The sequence below is a fragment of the Silurus aristotelis genome, assembly GCF_946808225.1.
Source record: "Silurus aristotelis genome assembly, chromosome: 15".
Classification (NCBI taxonomy): domain Eukaryota; kingdom Metazoa; phylum Chordata; class Actinopteri; order Siluriformes; family Siluridae; genus Silurus; species Silurus aristotelis.
Genome location: NC_139588.1, coordinates 12541455 through 12556758, shown reverse-complemented (window position 1 = coordinate 12556758; position 15304 = coordinate 12541455). Strand labels below are relative to the sequence as shown.

The 15304-nt window shown below is 37.6% G+C and overlaps 1 protein-coding gene and 1 long non-coding RNA gene across 2 annotated transcripts; both read left to right on the top strand.

Annotated features, from left to right (window-relative positions):
• The first annotated feature begins 2312 nt into the window (after nt 1–2312).
• On the top strand, nt 2313–14105 carry fkbp1b (FKBP prolyl isomerase 1B). The gene is made up of 4 exons (XM_083562178.1): nt 2313–2468; nt 6684–6731; nt 13168–13280; nt 13396–14105. The coding sequence occupies exons 1-4, from the start codon at nt 2432–2434 to the stop codon at nt 13522–13524; spliced, it is 327 nt and encodes a 108-aa protein (XP_083418304.1). The 5' UTR covers nt 2313–2431; the 3' UTR covers nt 13525–14105.
• On the top strand, nt 6738–12254 carry LOC310737691. The gene is made up of 2 exons (XR_014536869.1): nt 6738–11486; nt 12024–12254. It is a non-coding gene; the product is annotated as an uncharacterized lncRNA (long non-coding RNA).
• Nucleotides 14106–15304: the final 1199 nt, after the last annotated feature.

The following is a 15304-nucleotide window of genomic DNA, read 5'->3' as shown; positions in this document are numbered from 1 at the left end:
CTTAGTTTTGTAGTTTATAAAATAAATTAGCTTTCACTTCTTCTTCTTCTTCTTCTGATGATGATGATGATGATGATGAAGAAGATTTACCTATGATCTAATGTTGGATATTAATGTATTAATTAAATAATGTGTTTATTTACAAATGTATGTATTTATTTGTACTTAACATTTAATGCATAGTGTCCACAAATAGAGACTGTCAAAATATATTTAAAAATGTGTTATAAATCACATAAAGGTCACACATGGCCATTACTGTAACCTACAAATAGTTTTTAACCTGAATATACAGGTACATATGACACAGAATCCCAAATGCAATCAAACCATGTTTCAGATTTTCTATTGATTTGAAGACAAAGCCTGGAAAATACTAAATAAATGTCCAAGAATATCAATATTTCTGTATTGCCCTGTATTATTCTGTATGACTCTGTTTGACTCCATATTTCTTTGTATGGCTCTGTGTATCCCTGCATGGCTCCATATATCTCTGTTTTGCTCTGGATGGCTCTGTCTTGCTTCATATTTCTTTTTATAGCGAAGTCTCTGTCTTGCTCTGGATGATTATGCATTGCTATATATTACTCTGCATGAGTCCATAAGTCTCAGTATTGCTCTTTATTGCATTTTATTGCTCTATATGGTTTCACATGTCTCTGTATGGCTCTCTTTTGCTTTATATTGCTCTGTTTGCCTCTGTCTGGTTCTATAAGTCATTGTATAGCTCTGTATGGCTCTATATGGCTCCACGTGTCTCTGCATGGCTCTGTATTGCTCTATATGTCTCTGTCTGGTTCCATAAGTCTCTGTATTGCTCTGTATGTTTCTGTCCTGTTCCATAAGTCTCAGTATTGCTCTTTATTGCATTGTATTGCTCTATAAGGCTCCACATGTCTCTGTATGACTCTCTTATGCTCTATATTGCTCTGTATGCCGCTGGCTGGTTCTATAAGTCATTGTATAGCTCTGTATGGCTCTATATGGCTCCACGTGTCTCTGCATGGCTCTGTGTGGTTCCATTAATCACTGTATAGCTTTGTATTGCTCTATATGGCTCCAAATGTCTCTGTATGACTCTCTTATGCTCTGCATTGCTCTGTATGCCTCTTTCTGGTTCCATAAGTCACTGTATAGCTCTGTATGGCTCTATATGGCTCCACATGTCTCTGTATGGCTCTGTGTAGTTCCATAAGTCACTGTATAGCTCTGTATGGCTCTATATGGCTCCACATGTCTCTGTATGGCTCTGTGTGGTTCCATAAGTCACTGTATAGCTTTGTATTGCTCTATATGGCTCCACATGTCTCTGTATTACTCTCTTATGCTCTATATTGCTCTGTATGCCTCTGTTTGGTTCCATAAGTCACTGTATAGCTCTGTATGGCTCTATATGGCTCCACATGTCTCTGTATTGCTCTGTGTAGTTCCATAAGTCACTGTATAGCTCTGTATGGCTCTATATGGCTCCACATGTCTCTGTATGACTCTCTTATGCTCTATATTGCTCTGTATGCCTCTGTCTGGTTCCATAAGTCACTGTATAGCTCTGTATGGCTCTATATGGCTCCACATGTCTCTGTATGGCTCTGTGTAGTTCCATAAGTCACTGTATAGCTCTGTATGGCTCTATATGGCTCCACATGTCTCTGTATGGCTCTGTGTGGTTCCATAAGTCACTGTATAGCTTTGTATTGCTCTATATGGCTCCACATGTCTCTGTATTACTCTCTTATGCTCTATATTGCTCTGTATGCCTCTGTTTGGTTCCATAAGTCACTGTATAGCTCTGTATGGCTCTATATGGCTCCACATGTCTCTGTATTGCTCTGTGTAGTTCCATAAGTCACTGTATAGCTCTGTATGGCTCTATATGGCTCCACATGTCTCTGTATGACTCTCTTATGCTCTATATTGCTCTGTATGCCTCTGTCTGGTTCCATAAGTCACTGTATAGCTCTGTATGGATCTATATGGCTCCACATGGCTCTGTATGGCTCTGTATTGCTCTATAAGTCTTATCTAGATCCATATGTCTCTGTATGGTTCTGTATGGCTATGTATGATGCTGTACCTCTATGTGTATCTCTGTAATGGTTGTGTAAGTCATTGTATGACTATTCTAATGGGAGTCTCTTCCATTGCTGATTGGTGGAATTTCGGGGATGACAATCCACAGAACACAAAGGTCCATCGATGTGATGAGTTTAAACGTGGTTTAAACAGTGTGCTATGTCGTGTTCAGGGTCCTGTATGTCCTGCTGTGCTACGAGTACTGTATTTTTCCCTGTCCCCCAGTGGGCGGAGTGTGTGCAGCTCTAACACACACACACACACACACACACACACACAGCTTGCTCTGAGCACCGTCTCTACTACTCAGCATATCTGCTTCTCTTTTCCACTAAAATAACCACATTATACAGACATGGGTGTTGAGGTTGAGACGATATCTCCAGGTGACGGTAAGTCTCGCCATAATAATAATAAATAATATAATAATGCAAAATACGGTTTTAACACCGAGAAAACAGCATTGGCTTTCCCGCATTCTTTGACTAGAGCAGACTGCATCTCTATATGCAGTCTCTGCTGTAGCCCATGGATGAGTGGTAAATGGGGTAAATGGGGCTAATGGGGTTGTAGCACCAGGCGGACTGGGGATAGGGGCAGGAGATTTCCTTTGCTCGGTCTAAATACTCCGGAGAATTCAAGCACGACCAGAATCAACATGAGCTCCTATTCACTACTTCCGTTTCTCGGTTCCTCGCTGAATTCGGCTGTTTGTAAGGAATAGGATGGATATGTGTATATTTCAAGCAGGAACATCATGATGCAGAAGGCCAGCTCAGGCTGGTCTGGTCCAGACAGGAGCTTTTGCCTTCTAATCCTTAGAGTCCGAATGGCACAGATGGTTTTCACACTGCCTGGATTGCTCCACACACTGCACCCTGTACAAATGGACCACATGCTCTGGTGAACACACACACCAGGGATATACTGAGCTGATACTTGACACTGAGGCACATGTTCAACAGCATGGTCGTGGAACCTTGAGGACCCTCTGTATTCCCTGTATTTTAGTTCATTTGAGAGTCAGGGTGGTTTGGAAGCAAGCAGAAACCAGGAAGCTGTACAAATGAGGTATTATCCCTGCTGAAACTCCAGCATGGTCTAACTGGCTACCAACTTCTACAACTATGACAGAACCAGACTAAGAAGGTCTACCAGTTTGACCCACTCACAGTGTCGGCGCTAGAGAATATAGAACGAGGGGGCCTCATGTTTCCCTGGGGCGGGGGGGTCCTATCTCGTTTATATACTATTACTATTATTATAATTATTATACGTCAATAAAATATTAAACGTGTAAAGCATAATTTATCATAACTTTAAAGTGCAAGACTCACGAAAACACACGCAAATTAACCACCAGCATATAACCAAATGTAGCTACTAAAGCAAAAGGGCATCTTCTCTTTAGAAAAGCTGCAGACGACGAGAGGAGGAGGAATTACATTTTTGAAGAACAAGACAAACCATTTTCTTATATCCATTGTTAAAGATTTTTTAACTAAACCAGTGTTTTGGTAAATGTTTTAGACAAATTTTAGAATAACGATTTCACTGACCATTTAGCTTCTGATTTACGTTACTGACGTAGTGGCAGCGTGTATGTAATTGGCTGACTATGTTAGCACTGCATTATAGGTTAGTCATTTATTTGATTGGATTTACTTATACTCTTCATTCTTTACCCAGTATTCATGGTATAATAAAATCAATTTGTAAAACATTTTTAAAAAATGATTTAGTTCGTTATTATTTTGAGAAGTAAGGGGGCACAGTGACTCAACTGGCTCAACATGCCCCCCAGGGCCCGCTCCTGGCGCCAACATTGCCCACTCGCTCACAAGTTTGATCATTGGGTTTATGTCGGGAATATCGCATGTGATGTTGCTGAAACAATGCACATGTAGAACCTAACCTTTACATTTCTGCTCTTTTTGTAAAAAAAGGATTGCTCAGAGTAAGTCATTAATTTGTCATTACCAGGCATTAGCTGTATCCTCTTATGCTTGCAAAATGGATTCTTAAGTAACTATAGCAGTTTTTTGTTTTTAACATGCAAACTGGTGACAAAGCAAAGCGGAAAAACCCCCCTATGAATCTGTTATGCTGTTAAGAGACATTGGCGAAGAAGCTTTACATCGAGTCAAATTCTCCTGGCTGATTAGTTTTAATTGACCGTATTTCTATTCTAATCTTAATGAGAGTTGCCTCTTTAACAATGACAATCGACAGGGCACAAAGGCCAAGCGAAGAGTGTGATGAGCTTAAACATTTGAAATAGTATGCTATGACTTTTATCCTCACCAGATCTCAACCCAGTCTATCACTTATAAGTTGTTAAACCAGCATTGCTACTGAATGCTCTCTACCCCATCATCAAGTGTGGTAATCTCAATAGCAAAACACACTGAAGCAACAAAACTCCTAATGTATATAATAGGGGTGTAACGGTACACAAAATTTACGTATCCCGTTTTTTTAAGTCACGGTTTGGTTCAATTTTAATATGCAAAACATAAAATTGCTGGTCGTTTTTTTTTAACGAACCAGTGTATTATTATTATTTAAAAAATGTTTTTATATAAAATGCCTACTTTGTTAATAATATATCAAATTATATTTTTTATTAAAAATAAAATTGACTAAATAAAACACGATACACTTTTTTATTACATTGATTCAATTGAGTAATCGATAAAATTGTCACAATTTAAATTGATTCATAATAATGTAAGACCCTATTTGGGTAATAATAAAGATATGAGCTACTTAACTGTTCGACTTATTTTAGCATACCAAAACAAATGTCTTTATTCCTTCAATCCTTCATTCATTCACTCTCTCGAAATATATGGGATTGTCAGGATTTTCTTATTTTGAGAGAAATTCTCGCAACACATGCGCAACACACTTCTTTTTTCCAGTACGGAGTGAGTAGCCACAATGACACTGTGCTAACTCAAATTTCTTTTTATACCCATGCCATTGTTGTGTATGTTTAGAAGTTTAAAACGAAACAAAAAGCCGCAAGTAAAAATGAGTGCGTTCGGTACACGTGTGTACCGTACCAAAAGCCCCGTACCGAAACATTTCAGTACGAATACGTGTGCCATTAAACCCCTAGTAGACACTGTTTTTTTTTTTTTTTTTATCAAATCCTTGTATACAGGACAATTAAAAACTGGGTATTATTATGTAAATATTACCCTGAATATGGGAATCTCCTCCCATTCTTCGCTACAGAACCTCTCAAACTCTCAGCTTGGATTGAAACAGTCACTGAGCTGAAATGTAAATATGAACTAATCTCGTTGCTTATGGTCTTTGAATATTTGGCAAAGTAGAAGTTCTCCATCATGTGCATTTTCCTGAGGAGTGGCTTACGTCAGTCTACACTCTGCAGAGATGGTTTTCCTTCTGGAAGATTCTCTCATCTCTACCTGAGTCACCTTCAGGATTTTAGACACCTACCTGAATAAAGCCTCTTTCCTCTGCTCAGTTTTAAGAATTTTCTAAGCATCTTCTATTTAGAAAATATGAAAGCCATTGTGGTTTTTTAGACCATCAAGCTGCAGACATTTCCTCAGATCTGTGCTTTGACACAGTCCCATTATGAAGGTCTACAAGTAAATTCATTTTGGCACGTTTTTCCCCGACATGCACTGTTAACTGTTCAGTTTGAGTGAAGGGAAATTGTAATTCTACTGCTTTTGTGTACAGTTGTATGCTTCCAACTTTGTGACAACAGTCTGGGGAATAGCCACATATTAACGTGATGCTGAAGTCTACTCTCCTTTGGCCATATTATTTACATAGCATTATCTAACATTTATGCAATAAAGTAATTCTGGTTATTTGTTCTTTCTCTATGATTGTGTTATTCATGTGGTTGTTTTTAAGTTTACTTGTCTAAACTGGTATACAGCATAACCATATGTTTTTTTCTCTTTATAGTCTAATTACTGATGAATTATTTACATGATACAAATTTAGTCTTATATTTACAAATCCCTCAATCTCAGTGACTTTCCTTGTTAGTGGTATTCACACATGTTATTCTTATAATGATTAAGGTATGGCCATATGTGAATAATGTTCCTAATATATTATGGTCTCAATAGATTTGTTTTTATTCTTGGCCCACTAAGTACAACATTGGGGATGAATGGGGATCAAGTGTATTAGCAGATAGTAGCACTGTGATAAAAAACAAATGTGGGAACAGATTAAAAACGCACATGCCACTAGTGTACAATATACACGTTTAAACTCTTGTAATATCTTATTTACATTCAAGCCGACTGCTTCAGCAAGCCTTGAACTGAAATCTTATCTCACAAAACCAACCCCTTCCTCTTCCTTGAAGCCTGCAGTCATGCGGTATGAATTCTTCTCAGTCCCACAGGGTAACCAGGTCGCTGTACATTTGATTTTACACCCATGTGCATGCATGCATACTGAGATTTACTTTCCCACATCAGTACTGTACTGTTCAATGCTGATGATACAGCCTTTGTTTCTGCTGAAAACAGAATACTGTAATGTTAATGTGTCATTAATGAGCTGTGCTGTTTACTCACACTTTTACTTGTCCTTTTTCTCTACAGGAAGAACCTTTCCAAAGAAGGGACAGACATGTGTAGTGCATTATATAGGTAAAGAGCATTTTCCTATTGTTTTTGCAATTTGTGTGTTTCTGTGAATCTTAACTTCTAGACACCCAGGTTACACAGACAGGAAACAGGATGTTGATAACAAATTTCTGGCTCAGTTTGAACCCCCCCCACCCCCCACCCCCTTGTGTACCTAAATGCATTTGTTTGATAACTGAAATTATTGTTATCGCACCAGACCATGCTTTTCCTCAGTCCCTATTGTTTTTTTGCTCCAAGCAAACACTCTGGTCAGTAATTAATTTATCCTGAATGATTAATCATTTCATGAACCACAGGAAAGAATAAAGTATAGTAGACAGTTTCTATTTCCTGAATGGCATTTTATGCAGAACTGCTGTTATTTTATTGTGTTGTGTTCTGTGGATTGTGTGTTTATTGTGTTTATTGTTCCTGATGTAATGAAAATGGTATGATGTTACTGCAGGACTTGGGGCTGTTCAAGTATATTTATAAGCAGTTGAGAGCTAAAGTGCTTGTCCAAAGTCAACTAGAATTGACATGCAAGCTGACAGCTCAGGAGGATTGCCCATTTTTAATCACAAAAATTAGCAAGGAAAAGATGAGCAAGGAAATTTGGCAACAAACCTGGGCATATGACATGACAATATTGGGTGAGTGCTAATACCCAGGCTGAAATCTCATTCTCTGGTGCTCCCTCACCATCATCTTTTGGCCCAATTTATTTAAATGAAAGAGATCTTGTCCAGGCATTTTTTTTTGTTGCTATAAATAATTTGCCAATTCTAAAAATAATCTGTAATTATCGAATGCTTTCAAGCTGACACAGCATTTATATTAACCCTGACACAGAATCTGTAAATGCGAACTGAGTGCACATCATATTCTAATCCAAATAATTGTTGGTTCACTGAATGACTTTCTCTTGTCATGGACCGTTGAGTGCATTAATGAAATGCAGAAGGAGAGTGTTAGTATTTCATTTGCAGGAAGTGTCCCCATTATGTTTCCTGAGCTACTAGATAGCACACTCTGCTTACAGATCTGGAGCGCACAGAACATTTATTATATATATGTAATATCATTAGTAATATCAATTTATCATATATAATAATCCTGATGGTCTACAATGATAATTTCCATGGTTTCCATTTTAGGAGCTTATGTCATGATTAACAAATATGATATGAAGAAATATCAAAGCTCTGAAGTTATAGAGTGCTGGGTAGCACTTTAACTTTTCTTCCCAGATACTCTTGTGCCAAGTAAAACAGGATGTTTTTTTAGCCACTTCCTAAAGTAGTCCTTGGCCTGAACAGCCCCAGTGCACGCCTGCGTTTCCTTTAACCCGGCCAGGCAGAACAAATCAATTACCCCCCTCTCACTCTGTTTTATTCTGGAAGCTTAGGAAATCAGCAGCTCTTGCTCTTGTGGCTCTGTCAGCTCTATTAATAACATTACTATCACTAAGAATGCATGGGCTCTATGCAGGCTTTCTGTGATGACTCTTGTCACGTTGTATTATAAGGGAAATTTGTTAGCACTTTGTTAGGCCATGTACATTCATATTATTCACAATATATTGATATGGGTTAAAGTTTGTGGACACCTAAAAGTGTTTTTGCTTATCAGTGCACTCTTAGTGCCGGTCCCAAGCCCGGATAAATGGGGAGGGTTGCGTTAGGAAGGGCATCCAGCGTAAAAACATGTGCCAAATCGAACATGCGGATCATGAATACGGATGATCCGCTGTGGCGACCTCTAATGGGAGAAGCCGAAAGAAAGTTTAATCTATGAGGGTTTGTAAAGTCAGGTACTGATGAATTGTGAGGAGGCCTAAGGTGCAGTCAGCATTCCACATCATACCAAAGATGCTCAGTAGATTTGAGGTAAGAGCTCTATAGAAGGCCACTCAAAATACACCGTAAACCGTATATTCTTTTTGTGCATTGTCATCCTAGAACCGATTTAAATTTTCTGGTTCAAGTGAAGGAAAAATTGTATGTTGCCACATCTAAAGACAACCCGAAACAATTTTGTGCCTCTTTGTGGTAACAGTTTGGGAAAGAGTCACATATAAAAAGTCTGATGTCCCAAGTCCCTTTTAGATTGGAGCAGTCTTTGCGATAAAAGGGCTGGGCTAGCTTATGGGCTACCTAGCATCTTTAGTTCCTGAATAAAACATTTGTATAATGAAAATATCGCAGTTATCTGATTTTAACTGTATAATTATAAAGTTAGCTAAGTTAAACATGCACAAATTGATAGATTTTATAAATTATTTTTCAAACATTATTGTTTCTGTTTTTCTCTGTTTACTCAGACATAGAAGGGCATAAGAGATTGGTGGATAAGGTCAGGGCATCCAGATGTTTTTACATATTTAATATGCTAGTATAAACAAAATGTGTAAGTGTATTAGACCTGGTAATCTATTTGAATCTAATATATTCAAATTGGATTAAGCAGTACTGGAACGTGTGTGGTAGTGATATATCCTGTAAAGACAATTCAATTATTTGGACTGCAATTAATATCAACATTCTACCACTATGGCTCAGGACCCCAGGTTGCCTTTGATTGCCTATCACTGCACACCTTAACAATGATAAACTGTAATGAATGGACATTCAGTGCCACCCAGATGAGGATGGATTCCCTATTGAGTCTGGTTCCTCTCAAGGTTTCTTCCTCATACCATCTGAGGTAATTTTTTCTTGCCACAGTTGCGCTTATTAGGGACAAACATCATTAGAAACATTCTTTTATAACCACTTGATCTGTGTAAAGCTGCTTTGAGACAATTGTTAAAAGTGCTACATGAGTAAAAATGAATTTATTTGAATTAAATTGTCCTATCACTCAAATTTAGCACATGCTTAGTATATTCTCATGATTGAAATAATAAAAAAAAATATTTCACTCAAACTTTCAAATTAATAACTTAAAACCTGGAACTTGAGATCCTTGACGAACTGTACTCCAAGTTCATGTTTCCATTCATACGGCTTGGTTTAATACTAACAATAGCAGTAACACATTAATCATATCAGAAGCATTTGTTTAGAATATAAAACATTTCATATAAGGTTATACTGGCTATTAACTCTACTGTTATACATCACAGGAGAGTTGAGGGAATAAAAAAAAGTAATTTAATCTATGTGAGTAGGTTATTGTTCTCTGCATAGTTCTAGATTAATTCCACTCACTTATGCTTTTCCCTCCTCAATCATCAAGAGCTATTTAATGGTTGAAAGGTGCTTACATGTCTTCAGAGGCCTTTACAGTCAGCTTGTGTATGTACTGATCTGGTTACATGGTTTGGGGGGACCAGCTGCTGGCACTGGTGGACAGATACTGTAAACAGGAGTAAAAATAGTGCCACACAGTGCACACAGACTCCCGGACCCATTGACGTCTTACCCACTAAAGTGGTTTTGGAGTTTCTGCATGAAGACAGATCACACGGTTTTGGACTGAGAAACGGCCTTGTCTATGAGCTTTAAAGTGGACAAATGAGATATAGGATGGATTAAAAGGTAGCTTTGGGTCACATTGATTCACATTAGCGATGAAAATATTTGTTACTACACTTGTATATGGTTCCCAAGTAGTCTCTCAGGATCAGCGTTATCCTGTTGTTTCAGCCCAAGTGAAAGACAGTGTAGTGTAATTTCTGTTCACAGAAGAAAACCGATAAAAAACACACATTATATGCTGACTTATGCTGCCATCCACTGTATGGAGGACTTTTGGCGAAGTGGTCTTCCTAGGGTCACTAGATCTTTCTAAGTATAGCGTGAAAGAGTAGACTTTGTACTGTACAAGGCTCATCACAAGTTCAGTTATGTCTCAGCAGCATTTTCAGCCACTCCAAAGCCTTATGCCCAAAGAAGACTTATACTCCTAAGTGTCTACTATTAATTCCCTATGCAAAAAAATAAAATAAAAAATAAATAGCCATTAGTTCTAATATGCTAGGATGTGCTTTGACAGTCCTTGAGTTGCAGTTTTAATGTTTGGTGACATTCAGAATGCATAGAAATACTTTCATGCAATTTCTGAAAGTCTTCTAGTAGTTCATCTTGACCTTTGGCACTCCCAAAACTGTTGACCTGTACAATTCTAAAACTGCATTCTTCAGCACTGACAGGCTAGAGCCTGCCAAAATACAGTGTAACATTTATTAAATCTATAAAATAAAAAGAAAATGTAATGGTGAATTGTGTACGGCTATAATTCTGCTACTCTCTCATGTATTGTATATATTCCCACACTCATGTGCATGTGAAAATTTATACAATTATATATACATCAAACAATAGCCAGTATGACAAACACAATTATACAGTAAGTCTGCTTGAAGATGTTTAAAATATCATTCACTTTCATCTTTTCTTCAAAATTCATTACACCAATACGCAATTGTTTATTCGACTTGACTTTTATGCACAATTGACATCCAAGAGTGCTCCTCTGGTCAGTCTAGACCTCTAACAATAATAAATCGTCGCATCAAAGAATATGCTGCTTGGAATATGAACAAAAACGATTTGAATGCAGTTGTTGATCTATCATTTGTTTATAGCTGTAATAAATACATATACTATGTAGCTGTATGCATGTTAAATCTTCTTCTTCTTTCGACTTCTCCCATTAGGGGGTCACCACAGCGGATCATCCGTCTCCATACCCCCCTGTCCTCTACATCTGCCTCTTTCAAACCAACTACCTGCATGTCTTCCTTCACCACATCCATAAACCTCCTCCTTGGTCAGTTTTTCTCCTTTCTGGCAGGTCCATCCTCAGCATTCTCCTACTGATAGTATGCATGTTAAATCTTGTCACAAAATATTGAAGCAGATGAAAATGTACTTTTATTGCACATCTATCAAAACAATTTAACAAATCAATTATTAAAAAAAACTAAACAACAAAAACATCCAACTACAGACCATGCTTCCATGAATATGACCAGTGTTGTTGGTCAATATTTTAAAGTTACTGATTATTCACATGCAATTCACCAATCTTGCACCATTACAATAATTAGAATTAATTATAGCAATTAATAAGTGATCGACTCTAGACTTGCTCAAGGATCACCGGTTCACTGATAAGGTCAGGTTTCATCCAGGTTCTCTGGTTTTCTCCTTTGCACCAAAAACAATTCATGGACCCTGAAGATGTGAGACTAATATTCTACTGCCCCTGCTGAGAAATGCCCAGTGTTGGTTCTAATGAACAGAAAATATCTCTGCACACAGCACTGTGTGACTGCTTTTCTTCCTCTCTGGTCTGTCCCTGTAGATCCAGTAATAACTTCTGAGCATAAAACCTCAGAATAATCTCCCGAATTAGGCCAGTGTTTCACATTCCGCGTTCCTTTTGTTCAAGTGGATCAGAAGAGATGGAAGGCAACTGAAGAATGTTTTGTTTCTTGGAGCCAGTCAGGTTTTATCTGAACATTCCTTTGATTCCAGGCCAGTTTGCTACATGCATTAAGTGCTTGGGAAATAAAAGCAACCGAGGAGGGCGATATTCTGTTGTGGAATGTCTTTATTTCACCCCTAACAGACTAAACAACTAAACTCATTTTGGGAAAAAGAATGGCTTTCCAGACTGTGTGTTAATCATGTGGTGATGAATAATATCGTTTCACACGTTATATTCAAGCAAATATTTGCCATCCACAGTTCGACACCTGTTTTTGGGCTGTTTCTCACAGACTATACAAATAAACATATATATATATATATATATATATATATATATATATATATATATATATATATATATATATATATATATATATATATATTTTTTTTTTACATAAATGTAAATAATACATTATATGGACTTGACTTGAACAAGGAGGTCCAAACCTGTTCCAGAATGACAAAGTCCGTGTGCACAAAGCCAGATTCATACAGATATCTTGAGTGGCCTGCCATAGAGCTCCGACCTCAACCTCAATAACGGCCTTGTGGCTGAATAAACAAATCTCCACAAACACACTCCAAAATCTAGTGGAGCTTGTTGAAGAGTGGAGGTTATTAGAACAGCAAATTAACACTAAAGGTAAGCACATATGAATCTTATGGTCAGTTGTCCACAAACCTTTATCCATATAGTGTATAGTGTATATTAAAGATGTACCAGTGCTCTATGATGATCTCAGATGTTGAGCTATTTTATGAGTTGCTCAGTAGCTCCTGGTTCCACAATGTTGTCTGTCTGTATAAGACTGTAGAAAGGACATTACTCCTTATCACACACTGCAGTACCCATGAGTCTGGTTTCTCTCAAGGTTTCTTCCTCATACCATCTAAGGGAGTTTTTTTTTCCTCACAGTCACCCCAGGCTGCTCATCAGGGATAAACACACATTATTCCCTTTAATTCTTTAGTTCTGTAAAGCTGTTTTTAGACAATACTATGTTGCATGTCTGTAGGAATGCTGCAGAACGGAAAAAAGTTTGACTCCTCGCGAGACAGAAACAAGCCATTCAAATTCAAAATCGGCCGACAGGAAGTCATCAAGGGCTGGGAGGAAGGCGTTGCACAGGTAATGTAAAGGATTTTATTTATTTTTTAGTCATTGCTGTACTGTCCTGGTTAATGAAGTGATCATATCTGCATCGAGGGCAATGGTTTGTATTAACCTCTGACCTCATTCTTAGATGAGCCTAGGCCAGCGGGCGAAAATCACCTGCACTCCAGATATGGCATATGGAGCTACAGGTCACCCTGGGGTCATCCCACCTAATGCCACGCTCATCTTCGACGTGGAGCTTCTAAAGCTGGAGTGAATCCTCCTCGTAAAAGAAGGTGGAAACTCCAACTCGCTGCCCCACCATGGAAACGCTTCCCGTATATTTAGGGTCTCAAACTACACACTCGGATTATCCTCTTCTTCGTTGCCAACTTGTGCTGCATATTTCACCTAGCTCATTTCAAACACGTGAAACACTACAGGCTCGATCTGCGCATAAGCGATGTCCTTTTCCGCTTCCAACGAACATCACATAGAATTATTAAATCAGCATAACGTACATATGTGGATGGAAACCACTGGCTTACTGTATTTGAAATGGAAGCATGGTGCAATAGAAGTGACCGCTCTGCTCTTCTGTATATTAAGGGCATTAACAACCACTGTCTGCATTGCCACTTTTGATATAACTATGTCCAGCTAAATGCATATGAAACAATAATCATGTTGCTGTACGTAATAATATTTTATATGTATCCCTTATACAATTTGCTGCAAATATCATAGGAGTTCACAAAAACTTGCCTATATCTGGAAAAAACACTGTATCATGGAGTGCTTTGGCATCTTTAAAAATTTTATCAGTTGATCTCTTAATAAATATATTATTATTTGGAATTCTTTGTAGCACACTTTTGTTTTGCTGAATTGCCTATTAAGAGGTAAGACCACGTTTTGGTTCATAAGGGCCAAGAAATGATCAATTTTGTGTAGTGAAAATAAATGTTCAATTGCTTAATTATCCAAAATATATCCGAATTCTGTTCAAAAACAGTACGCAGAAGTGCAGTAGTGTGATGGTGTTGTGGTGAGTAGCATTGCAGGTTAACAGTTTCAGGGTCTCAGGTTTGATCCACAGCTTGGGTTACTGTGTGGGTTTGTTCATGTCCATGTGGGTTAAAATTAGCAAATTTATTAGAAAATAAGGAACAAAATAAACTAGAATTCACTTTGAAAGACAGTGCTGACAATCCAAATCATAATCTGGTTAAGTGTGTGTGAGAGTGTGTGTGTGTGTGTGTGTGTGTGTTTGTGTAAATTTCCCAGTTAACTGAAAATGTATGTAACCGAATGAAAAATATCTTTGCATTTCAGTTATGCAACATATTACAGTGGGGGAAATAATCATTTGATCCCCTACTGATTTTGTAAATGTACCCCCTTACAAAGAAATTAACGGTGTAGAATATTTATGGAAGGTTTATTTTAAAAGGGAGAGAATGAATAAAAAAGAAAAAAGATATGTTGTGCAGGTCTACAGTCTTGTCCCTGACGTCCTTTGACAGCTCTTTGGTCTTGCTCATGGTGGTGGAGAGGTTTGAATGGAAGAGGTTGATTCTGTAACTGGTGTCTTTTATACACATAATGAGTTGATATTAGGAGCACTTTTCGAACTAATCTGGGTGTGTGGGAGTCAGAATTCTTGCTGATTGGTACAGGATCAAATAAATATTTCACTCGATCAAATACAAATTAATTTATATATAATTTATATATTTTTTTAGTTCTGGATTACTTTTTTATATTTATTCACTCCCTGGTAAAATAAACCTCCCATAAAAAATTCTAGACTGTTTATTTCTTTGAAGAATTTAAATTTACAAAAGCAGCAGGGGATCAAATAATTATTTTCCCCACTGTTTGTAAGAGACTACATTTAAGACAAAAATGAGACATAACGCAAATAATGAAAAACCTAATGAATGTGCATACAAAAAAACAACACGAAAACAACAAAAAAATGTGAAAGTGAATGTCTTCAGAACTGTGGCAGACTGTGGAGGCTCAGAGAACGTAATTCCCTTATAAAACTGCAC

Excerpts from the sequence above, each read along its gene's own strand:
- fkbp1b (XM_083562178.1), top strand. The coding sequence starts at position 2,432 with ATGGGTGTTGAGGTTGAGACGATATCTCCAGGTGACG. Across the intron at positions 2,469-6,683 it reads GACGATATCTCCAGGTGACG|GAAGAACCTTTCCAAAGAAG; the intron begins GTAAGTCTCGCC and ends TTTTCTCTACAG. Across the intron at positions 6,732-13,167 it reads ATGTGTAGTGCATTATATAG|GAATGCTGCAGAACGGAAAA; the intron begins GTAAAGAGCATT and ends GCATGTCTGTAG.